This window comes from Ixodes scapularis, unplaced genomic scaffold (assembly GCF_016920785.2).
Source record: "Ixodes scapularis isolate PalLabHiFi unplaced genomic scaffold, ASM1692078v2 PGA_scaffold4__175_contigs__length_147842914, whole genome shotgun sequence".
Taxonomy (NCBI): Eukaryota; Metazoa; Arthropoda; class Arachnida; order Ixodida; family Ixodidae; genus Ixodes; species Ixodes scapularis.
The window spans coordinates 104348917-104376470 of NW_024609879.1; the positions used below are offsets into that span (position 1 = coordinate 104348917).

Below are 27554 nucleotides of genomic sequence, written 5' to 3' on the forward strand. Positions count from 1 at the left end.
ATTACGTTGCCTCCATCTCTCTCTTCCATTCTCCCGTTTTCTTTGTTCACCTCCCCCGTTCCCCGATATACAAACGCGGTCTGAGAGAGGAGGTGGCGACCGTTAGAATGCGCGCCTTTTTGTGACGCTGCTGCTTGCTGCTGCTGCTGTTGCCGCTGCTGCTGACTTTGCGCCGCCTCGTTTTCGATGGCGACAGCGTCGACTTATCGCTGTACGTCGACTCTTCCCTTTTCCTCCCTTTTTTTTTTTGAAACAATGGCACGCGACACTTTTCATTTGGCGTGTCGACCAACTGGCGTGGTTTAGAAAAAAAGAGGAAGTCGACCGACGAGTCGAACACACGTTTCGGGCGCCGTACCGTAGGTATCGGCATCATGATCATCATCATCATCATTTTCTGATGCGGATGACTATGCGGCGTCGCAAACGGTGTGAGAAGGACGCAAAATGAAGTCGGCCAACGGCTGGCTTGATCGACCATAGCACGTACGTCCTATGGTATAAATACGTTCGACTTCGGTTATCAACTTATACCGCATAACAGGGATAGAATATTTCTGGTGCCGTTATACCGATCACCCTCAACCCTCCTATTTCTTTTTTAGTTTTTTTATCTATCGCCCGATGTTTGACCTTGACGTACAAGGAGCCGTACCATTCCAAGCGAACAAATTTCTTACCGCCAAATCGATGGAGTCAGTGTTTGGTTTTCCTCCAATGCTCACTACGTATTTGCATAACGGCCTCGCCATCGTCAAAGCCAACAGTCCGTTTCGCAAGTTCCCTCTACTACGGCCGCGGACACAACCGTCGCCATAGTATATACACAAGACAAACCCATGTCGAGCAGACGCGTGCACACAGAGACGCAAAGCCGCGGCACACTGCACGCAATACGCGCCCAAGCACGCCAGACACACTAAACCAAACATACGCGTACACAAAAATGCATACACAAACGCGATATACCACGAGCCAAAAAAAAAAAAAGCATAATTTTCTTTTATTGTTAAATCTTCACTGTTGATATCGCGAACCCAAAGGTCTCAGTCAAGACAGCCGACTACAGCCCTGCTCTACATCATTCGAGACGGGGAGAAAAAAAATACGAAAAAGAAAGCCAAGAAAACAAAAATATGCGCGGGTACATTATACGAGTACGCGACAAAGGAGCCCCTTCTGAAATGGCATCCCTTCTCCCTCCTCGAGCGCCATTTTTTTTGCCCATTCTGCCACGTGACCCATTCTCTGTCTCCCTCCTCGCAAGAGAAACAAAATCTAAACGGGGGTGTTTGGGTACCGACCCCCGACCGGGGATGAGACCACGACGCACGTGCGCTTTGGCACAACGTCACTAGGACACGGACCCCCCTGCTGGCGGGGCATGCACTCTCAATGACCACGCGTGAGAAAGCAGAACGCGGAGATCAGCGCGCGGCTTCTATGCACAACACACGTCCCGTTAGGCCGTAGCGCATATTTACGTGCCTGTACAACCGATCCATTTTGAGCCAGCCTTCTCTTTTCCTTCCTTCCCCTTCTCTCTCGCTGCTGTTTTGGGCTGTTTCCACGCGTGTAAACGAATGGGTTTCAAGTGAGAGAAATTGTGTGTGAGCGTGAATGTTTGAGTGTGAGAGTGCTTAAGTGCTTGTGTCTGCACGTGAGAGAGTGTGCGTGTATAGGCGTGTGCATATGTGCTTTGTTTATTATTTGTAAGGTAAGACACGGTTGAGTTGTGCGGGGCCACACCTTGCTCAAACCTTTCCTGGCGCGCAAAAAACGGTGGTTGTAGGTCCCTCTAGTCAGTGAAGAAATAAAACGTCGGAGAACGTCGACTCCGTTATGAGGGAATTGGTACGTCGAACGAGGTGACTGATTCGCGCTAAAGTTTACGCTGTCGGACACTTTTTAAAGCTAATAAAGCAATCGTAAATTAAAAAAAGAAGTACAGACTAACATAAATAATAACGGGTTGGGTTTCTTTTAGTATTGTACTACTCCCAAGTCAGTTCGAACACAAACTCGTACAGTGATGGAACTGGCATTGAACGTTTTGTAGCGGGTTTTGTAGCGAGCAAAATATTGGTTTGGAGTAATAAAATCAATGGCGTGAGGGTAGCTTCCTGCAGGCTTGGGATCACTCAGGCTTGGGATCACCCGCACAGTAAAATCAATGGCGTGAGGCCTTTTCTCTTAACTATTTTCATTCCTCTGACAGAACCGGGAATTTTTCTAGACAAAGTAACACCTAGCGGCAAGCAATGGAACTTGCTTTGGGTGGATGGGCAATCTTGATATTGAGCTCCTCCTCTTGACTGTGACACCACGCCACTGTCGGTGCGGCGCATGCGCAAATGCTTCCTTTCACGCGATTCTGGTTTCTGCGCACGCGCAGTGCCTACACTTGGTGTAGACGCAGACGGACACTTGTTTGCAAGTACGGACATTGGGCACCTAGATGTTAGCGGCTGTACCATTTATAACGGGTGGTAGCCCGCGCCACCTAGTTTGAGGCGGTGCAAGTCAGGCGCGCCCAAGGTTGCCAAACACACTGTCAGGCAACCCTGGGCGCAAGCCTAAACGTGTCTTGATGGATGGATGCCAACGGCTGTACCCTTTATATCAGACGGTACCCTGCGCCACCTAACCTAGAGCATTGTCCATCCACGGTGGCAAGGCTAAGCTTTCGAAGTGTGGCTGCCTGCGAACGTTCATTGACGAAAAAAAAAGAAACGTGGCGCCTTCTAGTTTTCGCGGCTGGAGCGCCGCTATGGTCATTCCAAAGCCAACCTGCCACGCTAGTCGGCTCCACAGAAGTTGTCACTACCCGAAGTAAATCTCCCTTTTAACAACGCCGCTCTGTCTCGTACATCACGTACGACGCTGAGTGAAGTTCCATGCTAGCGTGGAATACCTTTCCTTTTGTTTAGGAAACGGATTACGCAAGGTTTGTGGATGGCCGACTGTCTTAACGGTAGCAGCTGTAGCGCCATTGTGCACGGCACTTTAGGCTAGGTTGCGCAAGCTACCGCCCGTTATAAAATGTACGGCCGTTAGCATCCCTCAATCCTGAAAGCGTCACCATAAAATGAATCGGTGTTTTGATCTGGATGAGCAACGTACCGGCGTGCGGTCATCTAACGCTACTGAGCAGTTGTACTGCACTGATAAAATATTTCATCTATCAGCGCAAACTAGTGTCGTCATACCTCAAAGGTGTGGCAACACTTGTATACGTTTTCTAAACACGAACGACGTTTTGTTTTGTTTGTTGTTTGTAACTACGTGGAATTTGCTGATGGCAAGCTGTCCCAACAGAGACAGCGCCACTGTGCACGGCACTCTTAAGCCTTAAAAGCGCGCACATCAAATCAATCGGCATAATCTCATTCCTGCCAAGGGCTGAGATTGTCACTCGAGGCGGCGACGGCGGAACGCACAAAAAAGAGAGCCGACAGATCAGGGACACAACGAAGATTCCCAGTTGAGTAAGCGGACGTGGCCTTGCCATTGATTCCCGGGTCCCCTGCTATGGACATAAAGAAGTATACAACACCAGGCATCGATAGCGCGGATAAGAGCCACTCGGCAAAGACGGTCGACCTTGTCGCTATCGGATATGGCACACAGAAAAACACCCATTCCACCGCGGAGTTATGTGATTCACGACTGCAGCAACTCAAAATACTATCCGTAGCAGCCGCGTATCTAGAGCAAGTCGCCCATGTTTAGAAACAATCGTGTGATTTCTCCATGCGATATTCATTTGACGTCAGAAAGAAAACAAAATACAAAGAAATACCTGTTGTACATGCCACTACGATTAACCTTACAATGAAAAAATTGGGGCTTTTACGTGCCAGACCAACGAACGGCATCGGGCACGCCCCAGCGGAAGATCGAGGATTTCCTTCGACCACCTGGGGATATTTTGAACCGAAACCTCAGTGTCCGCAATGCGGGCACCTCGGCCGGGATTCGAACCTGCCATCTGGCCGGCCTTCGCCCACGTCTGGAAACCGTTACGTGATTCTGCCACATTTCAATGCCCTAGCCATCGGACGTCAGAAGAAAAAAAGAAGAAGCAGTTGTGCATGCCAGTATGCTAAACCATACAAAACTCGATGTCAACTATTTCGTGCTACGTTCTAAAGGCTAGCGCGCTTCCTCAGTGCTCCGACGCTGTCAAAGCTACGCACTTCCGAGAGCGTGGTGGCGGTAAGAACTTTTAATTGGTTCTGATTTGTGAGGTTTCCCTCCTATATGCTCAGGTCCGCAAGTCCAGGGCTCCGCAGGCTACCGCTACCTTTCTGGCCCGAGCGATCAGCTCTCGCTGTTGCTCAGGGCCCGAGCCGAATAGGGTAGTCTCTCAGAAGGACGTGGGAGGATTCGGTATGGGTCGGATCCCTTCTCCAAGTGGAGTCGGGCACGAGGTATACAGCGATAGAGTGTGGGGGTCGGGGAGCCGCAGCCCGGGCATGTGTCTCGGTATAGCTGCGAGAAAAGAAGAGATGAAGCTGGTGTAGGTCAGGAAAATCTGTATTTGTATGCACCTCTATTCGGAAGCCTCGCGTATAGACGTCCTGCGCTGAAGCTTTGAACAAACTGTAGCGCCCTCATCTTGGGTAGTACAAGCTCACCTGATTGAGCCTCGCACAACTTATGGCACGTTGGTTGAGCTTTTTTTTTCATTCTGTGTGGTGCTGAAGAACGAAAAAACACCTTCGGACGCCAGAAATCGGCCAGACTCAACGTTGCAAGGCAATCGAAAGTGCCAAATTCATGACGCCACCGCTAGGGCACGCGTCTCTTATCTTTGTGTGGTGACGCCAGAACACTTGTGTCGCGGCGCTTTCTTTTTCTTTATTTTCCTTTTTACATGTTTACTTTGGAACGCGTGAAACGGCATCTCTTGGCTCACGCTCTTAGCGTCTTAGCTTTGACGGCGTTCGACTTTTTGTTGTTTCTTTGTATTTTGATCGTGATTTCGCGCTCCGCACCAGAGCAGGCACGCTTCTGCTTGCGTGACAGTTTGAGACGCTAACATTTGTGCTACCCAAAACAAGTCCTAACAAGTCCCTTTTCGCAGCACCCCCTAGGCAACGCAGGAGGCCCATATGTTTAGGTCTTTGCGTGAAAGGGGATATGCCCTTCGCCCGGATCGGTAGTTCTGTAAGCCGATTAAAGGTTTCGAGCTGCGGACTTCGTGCGTCGCGTTTCTCGGTTCCGTCGTCTGGCGGTTGACGGTCACGTACGTGCGTGAGGTTTCGCTTGGCGTCTCCCCCGCATGACAGCGTGTGCGGGTGAGACCCAAGACGAAGCCACTCGCAACAGTGTGGCGCTGCAGGACTGCGAAACAAAGTTAGATTTGACAACGTAACAGACAAATACTCGACGCCGAGTGTATGTGGCCGTAGAATAACCACGATCACTGACAATGGACCTTTTCCAAATACCGACGGCACCAGGCGGTGGCTGCACGAACTAGAAATCGAGGAAGTGACCTACCTGCGCTACCAATCGATAATGGGAGCTACGCTACCAGTTGCTTCGCTCTCTGAGCAGCGTCGCGTGCCCAACGCGACTTTAAAGAGGGGCATCCGTGGCGTCCACCCAAACGTCGCGTTTTTCCTTCCGTCCACTTTCTTTTTTTTGTGTGTAACACAATTATATATGCTGCAATTACGTGTTCTACTCGTCGATCTACAGCCTCATTCCGAATTTCCTCGATTTTTCGTGCCGACTTCCACCACTTGGCATCGGGCGCTCGCGCGTGCGCAGAACGCTTCTCGGAAAAGGTCCATTTAGGCGAGAACGGCCGGACGTGTCTCTGGAACGCCCGGCCTCCACCACGCGCCCCATTCCTTCCTCTGTGCTTCGCCTGCACGCGCGCGCTCGATGTGCACGAGACGCCGAAGCACTGTCAAAAGCAGGAACCTCGCGCCGAAGGCGGGACAACCGAAGCTCCTCCCTGTCGTACTCCCCTTGTCGGTGACTACAGTTGGGGACATGCATACTGCGAAAATCGCAATCCCGCCGTGCATATTAGGGCCTCAGTCGTAATCGTAATGCCCGAGTCCCACTAGAGCGACAAACGGAAACAATTCCAACAAGCCTGAAACACGTGCAGCGCGCACGGGAGGGTAGCTTCTTGCAGGCTTGGGATCACTCGTGCTGTACTTCACGAGCACTGAGAGACTTCGAGGCTGCCAAAGGTACCGTCGTGCACGCACGATGCGCGCGTTTGAGGCTTGTCGGCGTCGGTTGTTCGTTTGTCGTTCTGGTGGAACTCGGGCATAATGGTGTTGTTCCCATGGCAGTGTGATCAAGAATCTGCGCACGCGCACTGCCGACAGCAGCAAGAACCGCAGTGGCGTGATGTCATAAATGTCCATAAGAGGGACAGACGGTGGACATGCTATACGTCACGCGGTAATATACCCAGGACGGCCAGACGTGTGATCTAAAGCCACGGTCAACGCTGCTCACATAAATCACACAAAAGACAGCCTGCTGACACTGTCTGAGGCGTGCTTCGTCCTTGTGTGAACAGTCCTGTTCACATTGGTCATACAAACAACTGTCCGCAGACGTGTTCGAAGCGTACATACGTGATTCTGGCGTCGTGTTTGTAGGGAACGCCCTGTCTTTCGTATATGATGTTTGCACGTTCGTCCCCCAAACGTGCGAACAAGGAAGAGGCTTCACCGGACTTTTTTTTTCAAAAGTGCACGCCATCTAGTGGTTGCGGCACCAATTATCCGATTATGCCAAAGTTGCTTGACAGGGTTTTGGAAACGGTCTCATCATGCCAGCGAGGTCCTCCCCTTCCCAAAACCGGCCTCGAAACCGTCCATCCCAGCTCCGGTGACGCTGAGCGAACTCGTTGATTTCCTTAGCGTGTGACGTGTTCGGTGGTCTCGGATCCGAAGTGAGAACACGCGGTCCTCTTTTTTTCAGCCTTTGCCCTTCCTTCTCGCACGACGTCTCGTTTCAGGTGCGCCAATCCGGGGCCACAACTTCCCGTTCGATTGAAATGCGCGCCTCCAATTGGTCGATAAGGCCCGGAACGGGCGCGCCAATCGGAGAGCTGCGTGGGAGGGACTTCCAGGCAAAGTTGCCTGCGTGTTCTGTTGAGGAGGTGTTTTCTTTTTAATCGGTACGCGTCGATCAGTCGATATATGCGTACCGGGAACATGCGGCTCCCCGCCGCAGCTCCGTCCCCACTTTGGGTGCCAAAGATGTGCGCTCTGGCGCCAGAAGCGGGGTTTGGTGGCTGATCCTTACACGATCGTCACTTACCTAACGACAAACCAATAGGGTTCCTAGACATCTTAAGAAAAAAAAATACGCGGAACACATATGTGAGTTTGTTGGGTTTTTACGAAGTGGAATTTTCCCCCGTTCATGTTCACATCAGCGTCGGCTACGGGAATTTCGCAGTATGTATACCCACTAAACTATAAGCTTCAACTTTCCAAAAAAAAAAACAAATCACCGTCGACCTTACTTAGCATCTCTCTAAGCCTAACCACCACGTCTCAGAAACGCGAGCGTAGAAAATATAAAAAGGCTATGATTCACCGCTCTTCTTTTAGAAAAAAATAAAAATTAAGTTATTGTCAGTGTAACCTTTGACGGATCAACATCACTGCGATAGCCACCCACTTACGATGACTCACTCAATAACACTAATGGTTGGCCGGTGGATAGCGACCGCAAAGCTACTTTCAGACTTGTACGTAATCCGTTACAAGTAACGAAATTACTTGTAATCCCTTACATGTATCAGTAATTTTGTAACGGAATAATTACATATTTTCTAGAGTAATATTAAAGTAATTCCCTTACATTTTTGAAGTAACGGATTCTTTGTAATTCGTTACATTTTTTTGTCAGAACCAACCCCCCCCCCCCCCATTCTAAATAAAGTTTATTTTTATTTTTTTTTTCATTTTTGTAAAGTCGAACGCAGTGAAACTGTCCCGTGAATCGACCAACGCAAAGGGAGGCTTGACACTCTTCTGTTCCGCAAAGCCTTTTTTTTTTTTTTTTTTTTTTTTTTTTTTGTAACACCAAGCCCTTGAATCTATCATTTTTTTAGACCCTAACATCAATGTAAAAAAAATCCAAATAAACAATTCACAAAAAAATAAAGGGTTATTTCCGCTATTTTTTTAGTCCCTTTGTTTTTTCTTTGCGATTGGACACGGGGAGAGGTGGACACCAAGTGATTGTGTGCCTCTTCGAGAAGCTCGAGGCGGTAAGTGCACTGAAAAGAATTAACAATGTCCTTCTCGGATATAGTGACTACGACCATTTTCATAACGTCACAACGGGAAACAGCGCTCCGTCTACCCTCCCCTTTTTGTGAGTCAGCTCTTTGCGAGCATTTAGAAAATGGCAACAGTATTCCTTCCTTCTTCTTCCTGTTTTGCCCCAGCAGGACGCATCTTATCTCAAGCAGACGTTTTTTACAAATAAAATATAAAGGTGGTTGGATGTAGACTTGATATTCTGGGCTTGAGGAGAGAGTGAAATTCGTGAGTGGGGCCATAGCGCGGCTCACTTAGTACTCTACACTTCGGTGCCCGTGGCGTCAGTGGACGTCTATCGGGAGAACACCGGAGTAAACTGCAGTCGGTTCGTGCTCCGTGCGTTTTGAACGGCACCAAGAAAGGTACACACGGCGAACGTGCGTTTACATTTCCCTGTTTTAACCGACGTTCTAATTACTTGTTGTTATGAGTGTCCTTCTTTTTATTTTATTACTTATATTTAGGGTTCGGAGTTTTCGGTTTAAACCGATAAAAACCGATAAAGGTACGCCGAATCCAATTTCGGAAATTCGGTCTTAACCGAAAAAGGTCAGTTTTTAGGTTCGGCATTTTCGATTTAAACCGATAAAAGTGCGCCAAATCTATTTTCGGAAATTCGGCTTTAACCGAAAACCGCCAGTTTCTAGGTTCGGCATTTTCAATTTAAACCGATAAAAATCGAAAAAAGACGTCGAATTCATTTTCTCAAATTAAGTTTTAACCGGAAAAGGTCACTTTACCGTCAAGTCTTACCGCAGAGCCGCGGCAAAAAAGTGAAACGACAGTGTCTATCGAAACGTATCCGAATATATGGGATACACAGATGCCATCACGACGTTTTGGTTTAATGTGCGCATCATCGATCGAAACGTGAAGTCCGAAATTCCCCATGACTTCGCCATGTACGAGCGTGCTTCGAACTCGGAAGACTGACTTGATGCAAGCTCTGCATGTTGTGTTGTGCTTCAAAACGTCGCACTGTGTCTCTTTTGGCGGTCACAATTGGTTGATTGGCCGATTTCGGCTGAGGCAGCGCTTCATCTCCTCAGCCTGCCAGTGTCCAGTGTTAGCGTTGAGAGGGCATTCTCGAAGCTCAGTGTCATATTAACCGGAAAGAAAAACTGTGGATCAATGAGGAGAACCTCGGAAAGTACATGTGTGTGTACCATAATAAGATAACCTAATCCTGATGTACAGAAGGCGAAGTTCCATGTTTTTGGGCATAGGCTTCATATCTGACTTGTTTGTACTTCTGTGTTTTTTTTTTTGTTTTTTTTTTTTTTTCTTGTTTCTTTTACAGTTGCACACATTTGCCAAATAAAGTGTCCATTTCTTTTTCAATATATATGTGCCGTTATTCTTTGAGTGATCACAAATATCAGAACTACAAGGATCATCTGATCCGGTGTCCGTTGGTATTTATCTTAAATTCACCGAAAAAGGCCGACAAACTTTTGTGGGAATAAATATACGCCGAAAAAAACCGAAAATTGAACTTTAAAATAAACACCGAAAAAGGTACGCCGAATTTTGAAAAAATAGAAACCGAAAACGCGAAACCTTACTTATATTTATATACTGGAAACTTTTTTTCATTCACCAACGTTTCAAGAAAGGCTCGAACTGTTCAGAACCAAAGGAAGAAGAATATCGAGCAAAAACTTATTTATTACTTAATTATCACCTTACTGTAACACCTATGTTTTGCTATTGATGACTTCTACAGCTTCGCGATTTAGAGAATGGAGAATTTTAGTAGATCGGGTCGATGACTCAGATAACGATATGCGATACTTCGCCGCCGTCTTTGCGTATGCATCATATCATTATCGGGTACCGTTATCGCGGGTATCGGAGGTATCGCAAGGATTTACTAAATCTCTCGAATAGCAGGCAACGGCTGCAACGACGAAGATTTGCTCGACATTCGAGGTAAATAGTACTTCCCTTGCTTCACTGAAGAAGCTCAGTGCAGAGAATTAAGCATTCGTGAGGAACAATACAGCACTCCCATCCAGTGCCTCAGTTCAAATGGTGCTCAGCGTAGCAGTCAACATATTGAGTAAGAAAGAACGCAAAATGTCTGACGAGACTTTCGAGAGCTAGCTGTTGCTCAAAATAATCAAGGTAATTAAATTGAACAGGTTGCAACAGTAAGAACTTGAATAACCCTCTTCCCTTTGTTTCTTACTTGAGGACAATAATGTAGAAAGTAACGGCACGAAAGTAACGGATTACTTCTTGGGGTAACGGTCAGTTACTTTCATGGGAGGGTAATTGTAATTGTAATAAATTACAATTTAGCCTCGAGTAATTGTAAATGTAATTCCTTACTATTTTTCAGTAACGTGTACAAGTCTGGCTACTTTAGTCAGCGAGCAAGCGGAGCTAAGAAGGTCTAAAGAGTAGCCCCTTCACGATTAAAGAAAACAAAGTAAAAAACCATATCGACCAACACATCGTGCGAGTGCGATGCACCGGTCTCTGACTCGAAAGGTGCAATCAATTAGCTCAATTCGCAAGCAGTCCCCGGTATCGGCGCACATTCCTCTCTTCAGGTCGACTTTTAAACAGCTTCAATCCGACGTGACATCTTCGTCGGTGAGCCGCCATTAACACCCGACCCTGTCGTCCAAGCTCGTGTAGTGAGTGAACTCCGCCACGTCGTAAACCACGGTCGGCCGAACGTGATTCCCAGGTAATTTCCTCGTAGCTTTGCGCAGACTTTGCCTCTGTACGTGCGCTGGTTGTAATGCATTCCCCGCCAAGTGACGCCCTTCGTTCGGAACGTGGCGGAGCCAACTGGTGCCCGGTGAACGACGCTCTAATGAGGCAGGGCGATGCTTCTTGCGATTACCAAATGACCCAGTCGTCTTATCAGCACGCTGCATCCGCCGCCACAACGCGCTCACGTATACACACCGGGATCGGCGTCCCGCACAGGTGTCTCCTTCTCGAGATATGAAAGAAAAAAACGCCGAGAACCCCGACATTCCGCGCGGCCGCTTACCTCAAAGGTGGTATTTTTACCTTCTTAGCGTGTAAGGAGAGCACTCGTTTGTGTATTGGGAGCGTAAACGGGGGCACCAACTCGTCAAGCGAACTTTCACCAGACTTTGACGATACAACTCACAAGTAATGAAATTACAAGTATCGATTACTTCTTGGGGGTAATTTTGTAATAATTTGAATACATTTATTAGGAAGTAATCACAATCTTATTACTTTCGGAAATATGGAAATTACTTCTAACCGTTACTATTTTTCTCTCCAGCTTCTAATGGCAACCATTGTTTCTGCAAGTTTCCTACCAACCCTCCAACAGGAAAATGGTTTACCAAAATCCGTGGATTAAAGAAATAGGCAGTTTCTAATTTAGCGATTCTAGTCCGGCAAGGACAACTGGAAAGACTCGCGTCTTCAAACTCGACAGAAAAGTTTCACATTTTGAAAATCGGAAGTAATCGGAGAAGCAACGGTTACTTTTTCGAGTAACGACCAACTATTTTGTTTTCTCAAGAAAGTAATCGAATCTAATACTTTTTTTAACCAACGCGAATCGTAATTGTAATCTAGTACTTTTTTTTTTCGAGTAACGCGTATAAAATACTAACTTTAAAACAGGAGCCAAGTGCGCGTGCGCGGGGAATTGTTTTTCTTTTTTCCAAGAGTGAAGCTATTGCGCATGCGTCACCGCACAGCGACACCGCCTTGCCGTGACGTAACAGGCATGATTACCGTAAAATACCGAGCATCCGCCATTTCCACAATAAGTATTCACCTCTCAATTTTGTATAATTCGGAAAATACACAAAAAGACATGCCACCAGGTGGTGCTCCAGTCTTCGACGTCCCAGACAACTTCCGGTTTATAAAAAGAATGAAGAAAGGCCACCTTAACACCGCTGCTTGAAATGTAGATGAAACGTTTAACCACCGATTCTCCAGGTGAACGAAGAAGCGCGAGATCTGTAAAATGTTTCGAGTACTCTTGTAAACCAACATATGCCTCCTCCAAGATGTAATATTGTACAGCCGAAGGCCCTCGCTGTGTCTCCAACTTTGTTGTCCGTGTAGCATTTATGCTTCCTAGCACTGGTGACATACGCAAAGACGGTGCGGCCGGAAGTCGCTTGAGACGCAAGCGGCAGTTCATGTTTCTAAACAGCAAAAGGGTCTATAATAGATATGGATGACCTATAGAAGCCACCATCCACCAGTTTTAAATTATTATCTCCAAATTTTAAGTGGACGCTTGCTTGGGATTTTATGGATAGGTGCACCTGACGTGGCGTACAGTGCGCATAACTCGGGCGTGGAGAAGGCTAGGCTTTTTTTTTGTTTCTCTTCTCTAAATATTTTTTTTACAACACACAACATGCGAACACCAGCTGAAAGCAGCGAAAGCCAGCGGAAAGTAGAGATGCTAAAAATTCTGAAAATCCCCAAGAAAAAAGATGCGACGCCAGAGCTACACTACTGGCGACCTCCGCCAAATCGACAGCACCTAGCAGCCAGAATGGAAAGTAGAGCTGCAGGTTTGCTCGTCGACTTTCTACAGCGGATCAGATTCTATTCACAGCGCCTGAGGGTCTAAAGACAAAGCCGTGAAAGGTTCGAAAACACGCGATGAAAGTCGCCAAAGTAGTCCCACTTCCCGGTGGAGGATATCCTTCGTACGCTTGCTTCTCCGTACATTCCGCCCATACTTTGCATACCACAAAGCAGGGTTCTCCAAACCCCGGTACGCGGGCCAGATCCGCGGCCCGCCAAGGCCTTCTGGCCAGCCTGCAGATGGCCGCGATCTATAAAGTGACGCCCGGCACGCGGCCCACTGCAATGAACTGCTGTCAATGTAAAAATAAGCGCATGTAAAAAAATGGCGTTTAGACGCACGTTAAAAGCGCGAACAAGAAATAAAAAAAAAATGATAGACGTTTACAATTCTCCGTAATGCCGAATTAGAGCGCAGCTCTTGAGGAGGAGGAGGAGGGAAGAGTACGGAGGGGAGGGAGGGTTCGGAGGGGAATTGTCCGGGAACTTGTGGGACAACTTCCTGGTAAATTCCCCGCTATATTTAGCGGCGAAATTTCCCCACCAAACTTTGCGGAAAAATTTCCGCGCTAATTTTAGCGGAAAAATTTCCCTGCTAAATTTAGCAAAAAAAAATTGCCCGCTAAATTTGGCGGGAAAAGCTCCCCGCTAAATTTGGCGGAAAAATTTCCCCGCTAAATTTAGCGGAAAAAATAGGGAGTTTTCGTAGATCGTTCTCGCTGTCCCGCATTGCTCTCCGCAACCAGCTACGCTAGCCGGAACTCTACGGTCAAGGCCATCGGCGCGCCGGCGCAGTAGCGGCTGCTTCGTTGCGGAGGGCTTAGCGGAGGGGGAAATGCGGTCTACGAAAACTCCCTAATGTTCCCCCTTAATTTAGCGGAAAACATTTCCGCCAAATTTATACGTCATTAAGGGAAACGTCCCATAATGCAAGGCGCGGTTACGCCGACGGCGACGCCACTCAAGTCGGAAACGGGTGCCTAAGAGCTGCGCTCTGAAAGAACGAGTGAAAAGTGCGTTGATAGACGGGTGTCTGTGTAACTGTATTAAAATTTCTTTGCGTTATCTTGCATATCCTGCCTAGAGTCTTCTGTCATAACTATTGCATATTGTCATCATCAGGTCTACCGCTTCAACTAGTCTTCTGCCCCCGTGTGAATAGGCCAAAGTTCCCACTTACTTTGATTTATTCCTGGGGCCCTAACCTCGTCAAAGACAAAGGTGGAGCCGAAAGTTCACGGAGCGCGCCGACTGGACGTCGGCGACAAAAGTGCGAAGTCATCGTCGTAATAGGCCAATCGGTGCGCTCCGCCAACTTCGGCCCCAATTTTGTGCTTGACGAGTTTAGAGGCCCAGGAGCCCTAAACTCGTCAAACACAAAGTTGGAACCGGAAGTTCGCGCAGCGCGCTGATTGGACGTCGGCGACAAAAACGCGAAGTCATCGTCGTGTTTGTCCAATCGGTGCGCTCCGTCAACTTCGGCTCGAACTTTGTGTTTGACGAGTTTAGGGCCCCTGGTGAGTTTTCCGCGTTACAATTATGTTGTAACGTCATCAGCGTTAGCAACACCTTTTGTTTTGTATTTATATGCCTAATTATATTTATATGTTTAGTATTTCCTCATTTATATTTACTTGCTTATTTTTGTGGCCCTCGAGACTGCCACAGATCCGCACAGCCCTTTAGACGAAGCTTTTGGAGACCACTGCCATAAAGGATTCGAAGCACACAGTATAATTTGTACACCATGTGCCTCTATTTTGAGGAACAGCGCGCGACACAGCTCGAACAAGCCATCGCCGAGGTTTTCTAAGGCTTGTTTTCTGACGACAATGGTTTCACTAAAAGGTGTTGCGTGTTGCAACGGGCACACCCCTGACACCAACTATGGGCCCAGAAGGTTGATGTTTCTTCGTACTCTTTCTGATAAGAATAGTCAAAAGCGCAGATGCTTTGTCGACACCTGTCTTGGTGTCTATCTTGCACGCACGCGACGCGGGAGTCATCCCAAAGCAGAACCGGGACATGTAATAGGAAAACCCCGTGGAGTAAACCTAAGGGGAAAAATCTGAGGCCTTGACTGGCCTATTTCGAGCACGTGACAACAGCGCCCTTCCGCAACTACACGCAGCGTCGTCCGCGGTTTCTTTTGGGGTTCCATCTTGGTCAAAGTTGCTGATTGGACGCGGCCTTACAGCTTCCGACTGGGCACACGTTATCGACCAATGAGAAAAAAGTTGACCCTTTCGTGAGTCCACAGATCGGGCACTATTTCTGTGGGAACGTGTCCTAGGTACTCATTGATCCACCGGTCGATCTCAGCCTGTGTACGGCAGCAGAACTACTTGAGATGTGCAAAGGAAGCATGGCTTGTAACTTGTTTGTCAAGGCCTTCCACTGTTAAATAGCAGACAACCACAATTTTAGCTTGCGTCCGATCTCACTTAGGTTTGTTAACAAACGATGTAGGTTTTTTGTAGTTTTTTTTCGTCTGCGAATGACGTTTTGCCACAGACAAGCCCAGTTTTTTGCTCGCGTTAGCAAAGGAACCGTCTGCGAACGCTGCAAAACAGCGTTCGAAGACGCTGTAAAACAGCTTTTTTTGCTTCCCCACCTTCCCCCTTCATCATGCTAATGAGAAAATAAAAGTCATTGTGCTTTGTATTGTATTGTAACTTGTAAGGACACCTTATAGCTCCCTTCGTGAGGTGCAGATTAGATCTCGCTCTCGCGGTGACCACAATCGGACCCCAGGTTTCTGGGGTGAACAGAGGGGAGGGGGGGAGGGGGGGGGGGGGGTATTAGAGTAACGCACTTTAGTGGTTCCGCCTCTACGCCTTCAAGCACGTGCAGACTTGCTTTTGTCTGTGATGAGCCTCCAGCCTGAACATAGCGATGCCATCCCTCCTTATATGCTGGCGCCATCCCTCGGCATTAGCGAGTTTTAGTAGACCGTGTTTCCCGCTCCGCTGAGCCCTTCCGCTACCCGGAACTCTACAGCCAAGGCCATCGGCGCGCAGGCGCAGTGGTGGTTTTTTCGTAGCGGAGGGCTAGCGGAGCGGGAAGCACGGTCTACTAAAACTCCCTATTATTTCGAACTATTGGGGCGGTTCAGAGAGTTCACATAATAAATACCACCTACAAGGTAAGGCCTGCGCACTGCGTCATCGTTAGTTGATCCCCGACCGGTCTCATGCGGCAAACACGCTGGGGCTCGACGATAGTCACCGGAAAGCGACAGACGCGTGCCTCTTGGCGTCGGCGCGTATTAGCGTCGCGCTCTTTGTGAGACTGCATGACGGGCTGGTGGCGATGCTTTGTGGATCCACTACTGCTGACGTTTGGGGGATTTGTATTTTTTGGGTGGTATCATTTCAGACGGCAGTCTGTCGGAACTGCCATCACCTTGGGGTGTCTCTTGCCGGGACGCCGGTGGGCCCTTACCGTACATCTTGCCCTCGTCGGACAGGATGATCTTGCGGCGACCGCATGGCGGGTAGATGGCCAGGGCCTCCTGGAAACTCTGCTCGATGTCCGGGCTCCAGACGCCCTCGGCGTCCGAGTTGGACACGTCCCCGCCCCGGCCCCCCGAGGGCCCGTCCTTGGAGTTGGAGTCGTCGGAGCCCGGGTCGGAGAGCGGTTGCGAGGCCTGAGGCCCGCCTCCGCCCGGGGGCGTGAGGCCCGGGCCAGAGTTCCAAGGGGACGAAATCTTGAACACTGATATAGGCGCCACCCTGCGGAAAAGAGAGGAGACACGCAGAAGGGTCAGCAACGGTATTGTCCGAGTCACCGGCAATCATGGGTCGCAATCATCGATGGTAATGTTATCCTAGGATTGCAATAGGGAGTTTTAGTGGGTCGTTCCGATATGACTCCGATACGATACCTGATACTGCGCCGACGGCTATGCGCACGCATCGTGTGGTTATCGGATATCGTTATCGGAGGTATCGGAGAGATCTACTAAACTCTAATGTATATGCAAGAGCCGACAACGCAACGGTATTGCAGACCCGAGCCACGACCAACGCGGCATATGTTTCGTGTTGCGGGTACTCGGTTAATTAATGTTGACACTAAATCTAAGAAAAGAATCAATGCTGCAGAAGCTGGAGAACATGGGATATCTCCGAGTACCATGGAAAGACAGTCGGAGAAGTGAGCGCACAACACTCCAGACACTGTGTATACGTTACGATGGTGACTTGTGGAGAAAGAGGGTACCTTGTCTGTTGCATTTGCTCCAAATGATTAGTAAAACATATAAAAAGCGCAACAGAAAGACAAGGACAAGAAGTATACAGTACAGGCGCTGTCCTGTATACTTCTTGTCCTTGTTTTTCAGTTGCGCTTTTTATATGTTTTACTAAGACAAACCAACTAGCCCAACAACGTACCCTACTAAACTCCAAATTATTCTTTAGGTCTGATAGACTACGACACCAAAAGAAGGACATCACGTGCAAGGGATATGAACGGTGGCGTTCATATTCCCTTAGACCGTCATTTTGTTGTACGCTTTGGAGCACCGGAAGGAATGATGATTGTCAATGGTCTATAAACAAGTCCAACAAAAGTCTGCAGTTATTGCTGCGTCCACCGCATCGTGCCCACGACGACGAAAGAGCCATCCAGTGAAGTTTGCGCCGTACTGGCTAGGTAGCGCAAGCTGCCACCCAATTCCAGGCGTACCGACGCGTCCACCTGCCCCTGCATGACAAATATCCTCCCCCCCCCCCCCCCCCCCTCAATCAAAATTATGAAAAATGGAAAGCCTCAATGTGCTGCTAAGATGGGACCACTAGATTAAAATATAGGTGTAAAAAGAGCCTTACCCCAATTGGAGACAAAGCATCAACCCTATATCTATATCTAAGACTCTTATTCAGGATTCTCGGGAGTTAAGACAAGGAAGTAATTAACTCGCCACAAAGAGAGTTGGGTTTACAATCCCGAGACTTTATAAAGGAACAACTGAAGTGTTTATCGTTTGAATGGCAGTTCCGAAGCTGGAAATGGAAAGGCCAACAAGTCATTCGTCCTTCCTGGTGCGCTTGTTGGACAGTGACGTCCAGGTGCATGATTCCGGACCACGGTTCCAGACGCGCGGCTTCATGCCCTATCATTGAGCCCCATTTGATCAATATGCATGCTGTCTTGACCACGATCACAGGCCTCGTACTGCCTAGATAGCTTTACTATACGTGGCAGTCGTAGCGGTTGACAGCGCACCTGCAGCAGTGTACAGCCGGTTTACAGACTTGCATTTGACATGGCCTCGAGGCACATTGGCGCCGTTGGTCGAGCAGCTCTGGAACACTTTCAGTTTGTGTATATACCCCCAGAATGTTTTACGCATCATTCTTTCACAGTGGGCTAGAAATAATTCTCACAGTGTTATAATTGCGACCATTTCTTATCGAGAGTGCGCAATTTCATATCGCAAACTCCGTAAAAGTGTCTAGTTACTATATATACACGTTGGAAGTGTTCCAGGTCTTCCCGATATATAGAACAAGTGTGCCAGTTTGTAGTATACGGTTGCAAGAGAACTGAACGTACACCTGCACAGTCAAACACAAATGTGCGATCCGTCCATTACCTCCACGTCGTGGAACTTCTTAACGTTCGAAGGTCCGGGCTAGATAGGGCGGACGAGGGAAACCATGAAAGGCGGCCACCAGCATGGAAACCACACGTCATAATCTAATATCCCGAGACAGTTAAAGAGAAATAAAATAACGGTCTTGTCCGTAATTTCATTTCTCCTTGTCTCGGGGTCTAGATTATGATGTTTGCTAACCAGCCTCGCCAGCATAGTTTAGCTCTCTGCAAAACCACGCGTGTCGCCCAGCGTAGAAACACACGCGAACGATCCCAGCGTTTACACAAGGTGAACCGCATCGGCGTGGCGTCGAAGGGGGCAGCCAGCTGGTCACACTGGCCAACGAGCCGATGCCCGCGACGTTCAGACGCCACCATCCAAATAAAATATGAACGTTTTACGTGCCATACCAAACCAAGGGCATCTGGTACGCCCCAGCGAAAGAGTAAAAAATATTTTCGGCACCCTGTTGTTGTTGTTTTTGTACGTGGAATTGAAGCACACGCTGAAGCAAATGACAAGCTTGCGGTGACTCGCTTGCTGCGAGATGCCGCACGGCGCACTGTCGACGATCGTGACGCATGGTAAGCAACGCTGTGTGGGTCCACTACTGATGACATATGGAGGGGAAAGGCGCGGGCCTTCTCTTTTGGGTGATATCGGTCAGGTCCGCCGGCGTGCGGGCGAGCGAGCGACCGCGAAACGTCAGGGTCTTCACCGGCCTTCCCGTGCGGGGAGGCGGCGAACACCTGCACGCACCGGCCAGCCTTCACTGGCAGGATGAGTCAGACGGCAAACTGGTTTCTGCAGCACTTGGCTCTCTCCGTGAACACGCAATGACGCCGGCTACCCGCGCCGCCGTCGCCAGGAGGTCGCTCAGCGGTACTGACCCCCTACGCTGGCAGCAGTGTTGGATGTTACGCGTTCAGACCGATTCACATTGTGGAACTTTACTCGCGATTTTGCAAGTGCAGCAATAAACACCGCAACTTCCGCCAGGCTTTTTTTTTTTTTTTTCCCCACACGAGAGACGGCGAAATCACAAAATCGCACCATGTGAATCAGCCTTTACCAGTAACGACGTTACTTTTCACGCGTTACTTTTCGCAGTAACGTACTCGTTATACTTCCCAAAAGGCTAACGAGTGAATTAATTTCGTTACTATCTTACGGTATCGTCTATCAAATTAGATTACACGTATTCGTTTCTTTTCCGCGGCATCATTTATCTACTCAGATTAAGAAAAAAATATATATGCTACAAATCTGAATAAAAAATATAATAAACACTACTAAATCCCCTTGTAAAAGTTTACTTGTTGTCGAAGTTCGTACCCACCGCTTATCGCTTGCCAAATAATACTGAAATCTGAAGTAACGCAAAAAGTAACGTGCGTTAGATTTTGGAAGTGACGGTAACGGTATTTCGTTACCTTTGGAGGAACGAATCTCAGTAAAGTGTTTTAACAGGGAGCTTTCGTAGATCGTTTTCACCGTCCCGCAACGCCCTCCGCACCCCGTTACGATACCCGAAACTCTACAGTCAAGGCCATCGGCGCGCAGGCGCAGTAACGGCTTCTTCGTTGCGGAGGGCTCAGCGGAGCGGGAACCGCGGTCTACGAAAACTACCTAACGTTTGACGAAGCAACAACTAACGCTATTTTCGGTACCTGTTCCCGGAAAAGGGCCCACCAGCACTGGCTGGCAGTGAACGGGACGCAACCTACCATCTCGGCCAATCAGCCGCTTGCCCACCGCGTCAACTGCGGTGCTCCTTTATGCGCACAGGCCGAGCGGAGACCGCTCCAACGTCAGCAGACGGCTTCGCCAGCGACCCGCTGACCCCAGCCGCCCGAGTCGGGAGTTTCCCCGACAACGCTGCCTTGGGCAGTGGCGCGTGCGCGTTCGACCGTTCAAATTGCCGCCCGCTCGTCGCAGCAAAATTGCGCCTTCTTGATTCCGGTCGTTCTTTGCCTGCTTCGTTTGTTTGCTTGCTTTACGAGGGCGAGAGGTTTCCGTGGGGCACGCGTTAGATGCAACCCCCTTTCTTCTTTGTTCTTCTTCGATGGTCACAATGGAGGCGTTAGCAATTACGTGGCGCTGCTTCGCTTTCTCCGAGCGCGCTCTCGTCGTTTTGACAAATTTGAACACACAGTTTTGGCCCAATTGACGAATTGATACCTGCAGCTGAGCCCCCTTAACTGGCCGCCGGCTAATCAATGTTTTCTTTTTTTTTTCTTTTCGTTTTCAACTTGCCGCGCAGTTTGAGTGGCTCCATCTGGCGGCCAGCCCGGAGTGCCGTCACAGCCAGAAAAGGAACAGTCTTCACTTACTTAGTGAGTACGAACAGCGTCTGATTTGTGGAGCTTGCCAAGTGGAAAAGAATTAGAGCAGGCCACCATGGTTAGTGTTGCGATTCGTGCGAGGTGAAACAGCGGAGTCCTTCTCCTGACGGCATGATACATTTAGTGCAATGTTACATGACGAACTCAGTTGCGGAAGTCCTTCTTCCACAAATGGCACCAGTCGTCGCTCAAAGCGCCATCTAGAAGCTGTAATTCAAAACTGTATTTTTTTTTTTTTTTTTTGGAAGCTACGGTGAAGCGACATTTAGACGTTGTGTTTCAAAACCTGTTGTTCGTATAAGAGCAGTCTCCAAAATTGTGGCGTTTCGAACGGTGGGAGGCGTTCGCTCTGCTAAAAAGGAAAGAGAAGGGAGGAGCTCTCCCTAAACTCCTCACCTGTCACCTACTAGTGGCGTTGACTTAGTGGAGCACTGAGACCGCGGCGACGTATTTGTTCTTCCTCGGGGCTAATTACAGGGTAGAAGCATTCGTCATTGACGGTGACAAGCTTCGCTTCGGCGATCTTCCCTTTGGAAGACGTCGTCTTCGCGCGGTAATGTCTTCAGTTCTGCAGTACCTACAGTGTCTGGCCCTACGCGCACGCATTGTGCTTGGCATAGTGTTAGGAGTTGACCTACCCCGCGTTCACTTTCGATGATAATCCACTAGAGTTTGAGTCTCAAGCTCATCAACGAAAATGGTTAGCCTTAGCCCTAGCCTCCTTCGCCACGGGCACTGCTGTGTTCGCACCGCAGGTCAACATCCATTCCACACAATCAGAATCGTTGTTCTTAGAATACAATAATGGGAGCTATTTCTGAGCATGCGCTGTGAACAACGTCCGGCAATATGGAGTCCTGCGAATACCATCTATAGACTTATTGCTAAATTACCCAAGTATTAAGGAGAATGCAGGAAACGTAGGTCTACGCGCCGCACGTTTTAGCGTCTGCAGCAGTAACTGTTCTAAAGCGAAAGCCTATCAAATGGCATCTCGCACGCGCGTTCGTCAATGCCTTATTTCGGTCATTTACTTCTAATATTTTTATACGGGGAGGGCGAGCACGTACGGCGCGTAGGCCTACATTCCCAGCATTCACATAGGTAATTTAGCAATATTTCTATTACAAGTGTCACCCTTCCAAGACCAATGCACGAATGCAGTTCCTAGATGGCTGTCCAGATCAGAGATGCCAAACGTCGACCGTCTTCCCAATTAAATTCAAATTGAGACAGAATACGACCCCTATGTAACCTCCACGCTTGCGCCGACATCCGCCATATTCGCCATTCAATGTTTAATATAGCCTCTGTTTGGACAGCCCTTGAACATTTCCGCAAACTCTGGCAGCCCTGGCGCACTTAAACTTCCTCAAATTGCGAAACAGACCCGACGCCGGAGGGCGAGCAGAACAGTAGCAGACGAGCGCGGAGGGAAAGGACGAGATTAGAGGACGCGGGGATGTCGGAACACCGAGGTTTGGTTGGAATGACTGGTAAGTAGACGCAAAGCTAGACGACTTTCTCTTTACTTGCTGTTTGAACGCCTAACTCCGGAGTTTGAACGCATTCGAAGACTGAGTGTAGACAAAAGCTTTGGCGTCTCCCCACTAATTATTCCAACGAGAGCTCGGTGTTTCAACGTCCGCGCGAGCTTTCGCCTCCTCTTCTCCTTCCATTTCTACCCGCATATGTTAGGGAGACGACCACTGGTCTACCACAGCAAGACACCGGGTCGGGACTAGGGTCAGCAAGCCGCCCTCACGCAAAGACCAACCCGGCCGCAAGAGCCGGCCGAAGCAGGGAGCCATCCGCCCGCCCGTCTGACCCCGGTTCACAGACCTTGAAGACCTTCCGAAAGCGAGGAGCAACGGGCAAGGAGAGAAAGAAGAGAGTTCATCCAGCCAGCAGAAGCATCGAGGCTCTCCCAGGAGCACTCACCGTCTTGTCCATAACCCTCCTCCCCACTGACATCCCTCTCGGCCGCAGCCAGCGCCGACAAGAAACGAAAAAGCAAGTACACCGCCTCTCCCAAACAGGTTTTATGGCAGTGATTTATCTCCCGGGGTGAAAGAACACGATAGAGCAGAGGAACAACAGGAGGACCTGCCCGCTGCTGGCTCTGCCCAAAACGCAGAGTGGATAATGGCGGCGAATCCTCCACCCTCCCTCGCTCGCGCCATCCCGGAACAAAAGCAAACAAAGCGGACAAAAGGAACCGGCGGCGTCGCAAAATGGCCGCGGAAGCCGCGCTGCGGCGCCACAACAGCTTACTGACTGACGTCACTGCCGTGCGCGCGGTCCATCGGTTTTGAGCCACCGCGAACGGCACGTCACGGTTGGCGGCGTTCGTCTGTTCTGCTGAGGCAGTAGCGTGCCTTTTTGGATGCGGAGGCCTCCCCTCCGCTCCGCGCGAGCTCCCCAAGTACGTGCCGTCCGGTGGAGTCCTTGGATGATGCTTCCACGATATTATTATGGAACCGTCATCATGGCGATAGGGTCCGCAAGCACGGATGACCTTAAAGGGTTACCGCGAACTCCGACGCCCTTGCCCAGTTGTCCAGTTGTGGACATTCGGTCGCCGGATCAGTGCATAAGACACTATCGTCGTCTGCTGGAGCCATCCAGCATGCGCTATGATTCTTATGCACCAACTCATCCCTCTGACGTCACGAAACTGCGGTGGCGCTGCTGTCGGCGTTGCGCGTGCGCAAACGCTTCGCCTCTCGCGAATCTGGTCTCTGCGCATGCGCAGTGCCCACACTTGGCGTGGGCAGACGTGGGCTTGTTTGTGAACGGCGCATTGGTCTATGTACTCCTCAAGGAGCTCTTGGCATCATGGTCTAGCAGAGGGGAAAATTAGCGCTATGGAGGCTGCCTCGTTAGCCCGCACCAAGTCCGGCGCCAATTAGGAAAATGGAGCAGTCGTACCGTCGTGGCACCCTTCCAAGCTGCAAGGCTCCGTGTTCATTGCCTAATAGTATTCTAGCTTGCTCACTTCCCTTTTGTAATCGCGAGAACGAAGGCGCTTGCCAAACGCAAACATTGTTTCTCTTTCTATCCGGTAAGTACGCTTATTTAAACCAGTTCGGGTCAGCGAAGTGTTGCCGCCACACAGCGTCCGTTCCCCGTCCTCGCTCGAGAGGCGCGTCATCACCGGATGCTCCGCCATCTTGTTCGTGGACCTGTCATTTCGCAGAAACGACGCTTCCCGTTAGAGGACGCGCTCATCGGAAAGCGCGCATTATCTCCTTCAAGGCTCTCCAAACCATCCAGAATCACTTCTTACGGCGCCACATGCGCCAGACCTACACCATTAAAAGAGAAAAAGAAAGGAGTCTATGACGGAAGGATAAGCACGCTTGAAGTTAGGTGGCTGTGTCATTCTCTTGAAGCGATTAGAAGTTATTGACATCTCAAACGCTTACTTGTCATTTCGGCAGCCGTCGACGTCATATTCAGCGAGGCGGAAGACTTTCCAAGAAGGTCAAATGAATTTGACCACTAATGTTCCGCAACTACAGCTTGTTGCAACATAAAATTTCCATGAGAAAGTCCGCCTCCTACACGCGCTATAGCTGCCCTCCGCCGTGCTTCGGCTGCGAGTGCTCCGAAGATTTATAAAACGCAGAAAGCTCACGCTGGAGGAGAAGCTTTAATTAACAACAGATCTTGTGTTGCAGCATATCGACAATACGCTCTCTCGATTTACAGACAAGGAAAGGAGTTCGGGAAGGGTCCTCTGTACGGCATGTCCCCTCACCTGAGCGAGCTGCCTTGCGGCGTCAATTACACGTGGGCATCGAGTCCGTGCGCATGACCGGCGCACCATGAAAACTAGAACTATAGCTGAGGTGGCTGATGAGCTGATGAGAGATGCCATAGGTCATGATAGCTGCGCGACCGTGTCGCGACTAAACGCATGCTCGTGTCTACCAGGGCAGGCTGGAGGCACTGGCCTGAAGGAAGGAAAGCTATGTAAAAAAGGAGGTAGACACCGATGACTAGTAAAAATTCAAGGGTCACAAGGATGATAGGATGAGAAGAAAACGCTGCAAGGGCCGATGGCTTCAGTATACAAAGAGGAAATCCATTGACGCTACGACGATCACCAATTGGACGCACCGTCCGCGTTTTGATTTTTGTACCCATGCGCCGATAACCTGGGTCATTCATCCTTCCCTGGCATACACTCTGGAAGCGGACTCATAGAAAGACAGGGGTCGCGTAACCAGGACGGCAGACTACCCGCACCTCCTCCGTGCTCACGAACACACAGATTTGTCCAACGTAGACAAAAGACGTGTCCTCCATGTCGCCCATGGTAAGTGCCCGGGAACGACGACGGCGATGATCCTCCCCAGCGAGGACATCCCCGGGTTACCTTAGATGGCGCAAGAGACATCCAGGGCAGGCCGTCGGACGCTAATAGCACAGCGCGCGCAAACGAGATTAGGGGAGAGAGACGGGAGAGAGCGTTGGCGTGGCCAGAACAGCACACCTGTTGCCTTCCTGCGGACCCCCTCCCTTCCTTGTGGTGGCTCTGCTAGGTCTGCTTTGCTACTCCCGTCCATGCATGCTACCGCACGCGGCCGTTGTTCCCTTCCTAGGCAGCAGCAGCAAGCGGCAGGTACCTCGTGTATCGAGTCGGATCGCAAACTGGTTTTTATCTGTTCGGAGGGGGGACGGGGGTCCCGCTGAAAGTCACGCGTTGGCTCCGGAGGAGGAACACGCTCGGCAGTCACGCTGCCCCGCTGGTCTGCATCTGTGCGGCTTCTTGACGGCACCGACGCCAGACGCCCGTCCGAGTGGCCCGTTGTTGGGAATCGGTTGTTTTCGGGGGTTGTATCTGCACTTCACGGCATATCCTCCGCGGGATCGCTCCAAAGAAGCGGTCGTCTGGTAAAGTTTGTGTCCTGGGGCCAAAAGCGGACGGGAGCTCGCTTCCCGCGGCTATACATCGATCGCATTCACGTCGCACCAGTGGCCATTGTGGTGGCCGCTGGTGCACATTTCGCACCGTCCAATTTGATTTTTTTTAGGCAGGAACGAGCACGAACGACCACCACCAGGATCCGATGACGTCCCGTACAGGTCACGTATTGGTCAGCATTGCGCGTGACGTGATTCAAAACGCCATCAAGATTGTGATGTCTGCTTCGCAATGTTCAGGCAGATCGAGATCAGCAATCCCGGCCTCAGCCAAGGAAAACACGGTTTTGTCCTGTGTCTCTGACCTCTCTGTCGATTTCCTTTTCTCCTCGGCTACTTTCTTTCTTACGTTAGGCCTGCTTCTGACATAAGGAACTTGTTCGTTAAAGTGCCTCAAGGACCCTCGAGTATAGGGAAACACCTCGTAGATAGCAAGCTTGATGCACGATTTTCAGCGTCGCCAAGAGGCCAACGCTGGGCACAGACCGAACACACGACTGATGGGTCAAAGTTCCGGTGGGGCACGTGTTGGAACGTCGACGCAGCGCTCGATCGTGTCCAAGTTGGCCTCAGGATAGGTGAAGTAAAACGTCCATCACAACGCGCTTTGTTCTCTAGGAAGTGTTCATTGATACCACGAGGTCTTCTCCCTCTTTCAGACACACACGCACTCACGCACACTGCGGCGCTGCTGTTCTTCCAGAATCAAAATAACTGTTGGGCTAGATGGACAAACATCGTCAAAACAATCAGAGCAAAAGACAAGGACAAGGACGAAGATACGCATCTTAATCTTGTCCTTTACGCTAATTGTTTTCATGATGTTCCTCCGGAGATGATTTCAGAATAAAGACCCGTCGATGATGAGCCCGGCGGTTCGCGGGGACTACAAGATCCGTGAGAAAGTGAAACCGGGCGCGGACGAAAAAGAGTGCCCCCGGCGGCGGGGCGAGGAGGACTGGATCAAGCTCCTCGATTGAGCAGGGGACACTCATCGACTCGATAGGGAGGGCTAATTTAAAGAAGAAGAACACGGGACGACGTAACCGGACTTCCTGGACAAGGTTCCCACGGATGCCGAACAGACGCACCAGTCCGCTAGGGGTTGCTGTCTCACAGCCCGGATAATTTGCTTCACCGGCACCTCCTAAACGACAAGGCCGTAGCGCTGAATATGCTGCGTCACCTGCCGCAGGCCAGCTGGAAGAACAGCTTAGACGCGAGTGCTGGTCTCCAACAGGTGACGTAGCACATTCAGCGCTACGGCCTTGTCGTCATCTAGGGAGTGTTTTCACCTATGTACTCTTGCGGGTTACGAGTCTTCCCAACCTTTAATTCCCCCCCCCCCCCCAACCCACCCCGCCCTAAAACGTTCTCTTGAAATGCATACCGCTGCAACTCAAAGCTCACGCACAGAAGAAAAAAAAAAACGATCATCGCGCAAAATTGGGTACATGCAAAAGTTGTTCCACAATATTCTTTAAAAAAAATATACACGTGTAGAAAAATGTTTTCGAGTTTTTGACAAGAAATATTATTACATGGCTCGTTTGAAAAGACAAGGTCTGGAACTATTTTTTTGTATCGTGCCATTCGGTCCATTTTAAGTAGGACTTCTTGCAAACGTTTTCCCGCGTTTAGTGTATGAAGCGTGTGAGACAAAAGATACGCGTAAAAACGACTTGGTCGGAAAGATTACAAAGATGAAACCCGTTTCTTTAAAAATCCGAGCCATCCCGTAAGACTTTTGAATTCGCGGAATAAAATTTAATTTATTTATTTATAATACCTCACAGGCTC

General features: G+C 49.5%; 1 protein-coding gene across 2 annotated transcripts in view; it reads right to left on the bottom strand.

Moving 5' to 3' along the window:
- The window catches only part of LOC8025429 (transcriptional enhancer factor TEF-1), a 163094-nt gene that overhangs the window by 30126 nt on the left and 105414 nt on the right, over positions 1-27554 (bottom strand). For both annotated transcript variants that reach the window (XM_042293285.1, XM_042293284.1), the window contains exon 3: positions 16317-16606. In XM_042293285.1, the coding sequence (XP_042149219.1) occupies positions 16317-16323 (7 nt within the window). In that variant the 5' untranslated portion in view covers positions 16324-16606. The remainder of the gene's footprint in view (positions 1-16316; positions 16607-27554) is intronic.